A 5500-nucleotide genomic window follows, 5' to 3' on the forward strand; every position below is an offset into this window, starting at 1 on the left:
CTAGTTCGTCCATGCATTGAACTAATCAAGCACCAACACATTCCCACGACAACAAAAATCACGTTCAACAAGATGGGTTGGGAGAATGCAGCTGGTTGCGTGTGTCTGTTTATAGTGCAAGCCTTCCAAGCTGTGTATTAAATGAATGGATTCAAGCAGAGAAAATAAATCACCTCGCCGGTCAACGTTTTCGTACCTAAAAGCATGGTTCATAGTATAGCTAACTATTGGCTCTAAGTCATTGTCATATTATCTATAGCTTATTTTATAGTCAACATATGCAATAGTTGATTAGAATAGCATTTTTTTTATCATATGACACACATTTCATTTTTACAAAGTGCCTACGAGCACGTGATAGAGCTGGCTCTTAGCTAATAGCTCACTTACCTTCTCTCTCCTCTTTTCTTTCATCCAGTTAAGCAAAAATATATTAATTTTTTTCTTGTAGCCTGCTAACTCAGCTCTATTATATTTGCTCTAAGGCGACTCCGTGAACTACACTAAACGTCACTGCTTCAACAGATGTGGGCCATACAACTGTAGCAAAAAAGGCACACCAAATGGCAATATGACACTGAATACAGCTGCTAGTGTGAATCTTGGGGTGAAGCAACGGTATAGATATCAGGTCTATCTGAACATAGGAGCCAAATTGGATACCCGCCAGAGTCCTCCATTTAGAAATATGAACCTGCCTGGATAGGGATGTTTGGCTCTTCGGTGTATATACAACTTACATGAAAAAAGGCATTATAATTTAGAAAAAAGGGTTCCGATAATCATCACATGTATGATGGAAGCAACATCCGACAACACGTCTTCATGACTACAGATTGAGTCATGTTACTGCATGCATGCATAAATGACGCAATTAATGATATCAGCAGAAATTTTTCATCTTTTTAGTTTTTAAAATGTTTTGTCACTTAAAAAAAGATTGAAAAACCATTTTCGCCATTAAATCCGGCGCGACGAAATCTTCGAAACTAGATGACATATCGATATATTTCAATGACTTGTTTGGGGTTAAAAAAATTCATGTCTATTGCACATAAATTTGCCATCATGATTACACTGAAGTTGCCATAGTATATTTCAACTACTTTTTTCTACGTTTAAACTAAATTTTGACTTGTTATAAAAAAGAAGTTAAGAAACTAAACTTTTCATAATTAATTAATAAAAATTGCCATGGTCCATGAAATAGTTTTGACATGGTTCGTAAATAAAAGGAAATTTGTCGTAATTACTTTAAAAGTGCATGGTCAATGGCTCAAAATTTTCATGAACCATAAACTAAAATTGCCAAGGTGAATTATTTAAATTTTCCATGATACACGCAATGAAATTTGCCATGGTTAATAAAAAATATATTCATGTTTAAAATACTAAAATTGCCATGGTCAAAATAATAAAATTGTCATGATCTATAAAAACAATTTGGCATGATGAATTACTAGAAGTTGCCATGATGCATGAATTAAATTTGCCGTGGTTAATTACTAAAAATTTCCATGATCAATTAATAAAAATTGTCATGGAAAGTAGTTGAAATACAATTATAGCATTAATAAATCTAGAAGAAAAAAACTAGATGAAACTTGTCGTGGCAATTTTATTTTAAACACTATGGCAATTTTAGTGTAAACATCATAGCAACTTTTGGCCCAAAGAAAAGGTTGTCAAAACATATTAATATGAGATCTAGTTTTAAGATCTCGTCGAGACGGATTTAATGATGAAAATGGATTTTTAATTAGATTTTTATTTAAGAAAAAACATTTTTAAGTCCAAAAAAAAGATTTCACTGATATCATATGTTTGATGTGGTAAGATGAATGGTTATGCAGGTGTGTGAACCATGTTGCCTCGTGTCATACTTATGGACGTTATCATTTAAAAAATGTTAATTACAAAAAAATCAAGACCTTTTTTGAAATAAACTTGATCTTCTGTTGTACTCGTATAAAAAGTTTGACTAAGGAATAACTTTCATGGTATTCTTGATGAAAAGAAAAGAAAATCAACACTATATAAATATTACATACTCCTATTCACACTTTTTGTCATGAGAAATTTCCAGATACAGAGTCATAAACGAACGTCTTAATCAGAAAACGTGATCCACCGGAAAGAAAAACTGAAATATCAATCACAAGCTGCGATACCAAAAGCACAAATAAAACAAAAGCGAAACCAAAAGCATACTACGGACGTATGTATGTACTGAGGAATACATCACCACACGCTCATGCTGGCCAGGAGAGCCTGCGTGACCACAAGCGCGCCAAGGCCTGCGACGACGCTACCCCCGGCAGACGTAGTGGGCGGCGCGGCTGCGGGACCGGTGGACGCGTCGACCACGTCGACCCTGATCTTCATTCCGCTGTCGCAGTGGCCGGTGAGGCCGCAGAGGAAGTAGCGCGTGCCGACGGCGGTGAGGGCGACGACGTCGTTGCCGGAGCGGAAGGCGGAGACGTTGTTGGCGCTGGAGCAGGCGTCGTAGCCGGCCTTGCCCACCTCCACCACGTCGTGCAGCTCCCGCGAGTACGTGAACGCTGCAGCACAGAGCGCATAGGAGAAGAGGCAATAGTTAACTGACAGTGTGACTGCTACTGTACATTCCTTATAAATTTGTTTCCACGGGGTTGCAATAAAAAGGACTTTGTTAATTAGTTCCCAGTTGCTGGAAATGTTCGTGTCAAAAACGCTTTTATATTATGAAACGAAGGATATTATATACTGCGGCTAGCTTACTGATGTTGTCGCCGGGGTGGAACGTCCTGGCGGCGACCCACTCAGCATAGTCCGTGTGCATGTCCCACAGCCCGTCCGGCGCCCCCACCGTGTAGCTCGTCGCGGCCGTGGCAACCCGAGATACAGCCACGGCGGCCAGCATCGCCGCCACGACCATCACCAGTGCCCGCCGCCGCCTGACATCCATCTCTGCCGATCGATCGGCTGGGACCTGGAAGAAGCAAGCAGAAGAGAGCGGGGAGAGAGGCAGAAAGGAGTTAATTAGCATGCAATGGCTAGCCAGCTGCTCTTAGGTTAGCGCTGATATATAAATAAATCCATGCAATCAATTGGATTAGCTAGATCGAGCGAGGAGTTAATTGCAGTTACGTACAATGTCGCGTGCGGTTGTTGCTGGGTCATGTCATGTTCATTTCTCCTTTTCAAATTTTTTTGTGGTCATGTTCATTTCTGGCTATCCCATGGGCAGTGGTCCGTCCACGCGACTAGCTTGCTAGCGTAACAAGAGGATCACAGGAGATTAATTAAGTGGGGTAGCGCCGGGCTTATGACTGCCGTGCGATGAAGAAATAGACCGTCGCTGATGTTCTTGGCTGACCATCAAATCAGATCATATCTACTTGCATTAAGTGCTAGCGAGGAAATGTGAGCGACGGTGTTCAAACTTCAGACCAACTACACTGCAGATTCTCTCTTTATTTGAGAAACACTGCGGCTGTAGGTTGGTACGTACGGGCATGCATTTCTCCTTTTCACAACTGGCTGAGGCTAGCTATTGAGATCGACCCACTCAAAAAAAAAAGATTGATCAAGAGTCAAATGTAGAAATCTTTATATGGAAATATCTAGCCTCTGCTAAGCTATTTTTCTCAACATGCAAATATGTCACCTCGACATGTAACAAGCTTCCCCTCAACATACGATCATGCATGCTTAGGTAAAGACTTGTATCAACATGAAATCATGCATCCGAATTTAATTTTTTTGTACTACTTATATCGGTTTTGCTAGTTCTCTTCTAGATGAGAATTAGCTATGTTTCAACCACATGATTAATTGCTATACGATTCAAGCAAAGTGTTTGTCTGGTGTCGGCTGGTGTTTCTCTTTTGTCCGGCACGGAAAATGCTATTCGCCGCTCTGTGCGAAGCAATATCAGGGCTTCGCAGGGAAGCTAGCAACTTTAAATGGGCTGGCCATTTACAGGTTGCAGCGTCCCGGTATTGGAAACCTCCCGGAGGTTCCCAGCCGGGTATTTGTTAGTTTCGCAAAACTTCTAGAATGTTCACCAAAACATTTTTTATTTTTCCTTTATTGCTTTCTGTTTTTTTCTGTTTTAGAAAATATTTTGGATTTTTAAATAATGTTAAGCATTTTCAAAAAATGTTCTTGATTTTAAAACAATGTTCTATATTTTCAAAAATATGTTATTCGTTTCTAAATTTGTTCTTAAGATTCAAAAAAAATTCGTGCTTTCAAAAAGTGTTCGTGCTTACAAAAAAAATTGATTTTTTTTCTAAAATTGTTCTTCATTTCAAATTTTTGTTCCCATGATTCAAAAATTGTTTCTGATTAGCAAAAATGTTCAAGTTTCCAAATTCAATCAGCAATTTTCAAAATTGTTCTTGGATTCAAAATTTGTTGTCAAGATTAAAAAATTATTAATGCTTTAAAAAATGTTCGCGCGTCCAAATTTGTTTGGATTTTTCAAAATTGTTCACCATTTCAAAATTTTGATCTCAAGATTCACAAAATGTTCGTGCTTTCAAAACATTGTTTGTGTTTCCAAATTTGTTCAGGATTTTTCAAAATTGTTCTCAGTTTCAAAATTTGTTCTGAAGATTCAAAAATTGTTACTGCTTTAAAAATTTCTTCGTGCTTTCAAATTTGTTCTTAGTTTTATAAAATGTTCAAGATTGTTCGTGCTTCGAAATTTGTTTGTGGATTTCAAAAAAATTCTCCATTTCAAAAGTTTGTTCTCAAGATTGAAAAAATATCCATGCTTTAAAATTTTGTTCTCGTTTCCAAAATTTGTGCTCAAGAGAAAAAAATGTTCATGTTTTCCAATTTTGTTCAACCTTTCAAATTTGTTCGGTGTTTTTCGAAATTGTTCTCTATTTCAAATTGTTTTTCTCAAGATTTTAAAAAATGTCTGTGCTTTAAAAAAAATTCACGCTTCAAAATTTGTTCATGATTTCTCAAAATTGTTCTCGTTTTTAAAACTTGTTCTCAAGATTTACAAATAGTTTGTGCTTTAAAAATATTGAATTATATTCGGGTTTCATAAAACATCTTTAGAAAGTTCGGATTTCTATAACCATGTACAATTTTTGAAAGGCTGAAAACCGTTCTGAAATATAAAAATAAGTTCTAAAAACATGGACATTTTTTCAATTGCTAACGGTTCGAAACAATAGACGGAATTGCAGAAACGTGTGCGCGGCCCATAAATCCCGCCAGGGACACGCCTCGGTGCGAAAGGCCAGCAACTTGTTGCACAACGCGTCATATAGGAACTCTCGTCCGGCACCGTGTTGCATTTGTTTTATTGATAGGCCATATGCACTATGGTTGCTTGCATGGGCCGCGTTGAGGTTGCTTCCCATGTGTTTCTCTGGTTGTGATTTTTTTTTTCAAAAAAAACGACACGACGATGAAACGAGGATCCTATTGGCACATAGCGCAAATCCTATTTGGCCCCAACTACATCAGTACATTTCGTTAACTCATGCTAGAGAGA

General features: G+C 37.9%; 1 protein-coding gene across 1 annotated transcript; it reads right to left on the reverse strand.

The window, feature by feature from the left end:
* Window positions 1–2133: 2133 nt before the first annotated feature.
* Window positions 2134–3094, reverse strand: LOC123410948 (mavicyanin-like). Its single transcript, XM_045103870.1, has 2 exons — window positions 2761–3094; window positions 2134–2561 (listed from the first exon to the last, which is right to left on the reverse strand). Exons 1-2 carry the CDS (start codon window positions 3026–3028, stop codon window positions 2242–2244), a joined length of 588 nt encoding a protein of 195 aa, XP_044959805.1. The 5' UTR covers window positions 3029–3094; the 3' UTR covers window positions 2134–2241.
* Window positions 3095–5500: the final 2406 nt, after the last annotated feature.

Source organism: Hordeum vulgare, chromosome 7H (assembly GCF_904849725.1).
Source record: "Hordeum vulgare subsp. vulgare chromosome 7H, MorexV3_pseudomolecules_assembly, whole genome shotgun sequence".
In the NCBI taxonomy this organism is placed as follows: Eukaryota; Viridiplantae; Streptophyta; class Magnoliopsida; order Poales; family Poaceae; genus Hordeum; species Hordeum vulgare.

Bases quoted from the DNA above. Each gene is read 5' to 3' on its own strand.
- LOC123410948 (XM_045103870.1), bottom strand. From the start codon at position 3,028: ATGCTAATTAACTCCTTTCTGCCTCTCTCCCCGCTCTCTTCTGCTTGC. The intron at 2,562-2,760 runs GTAAGCTAGCCG...TCTGTGCTGCAG, and splicing joins CCACCCCGGCGACAACATCA to CGTTCACGTACTCGCGGGAG.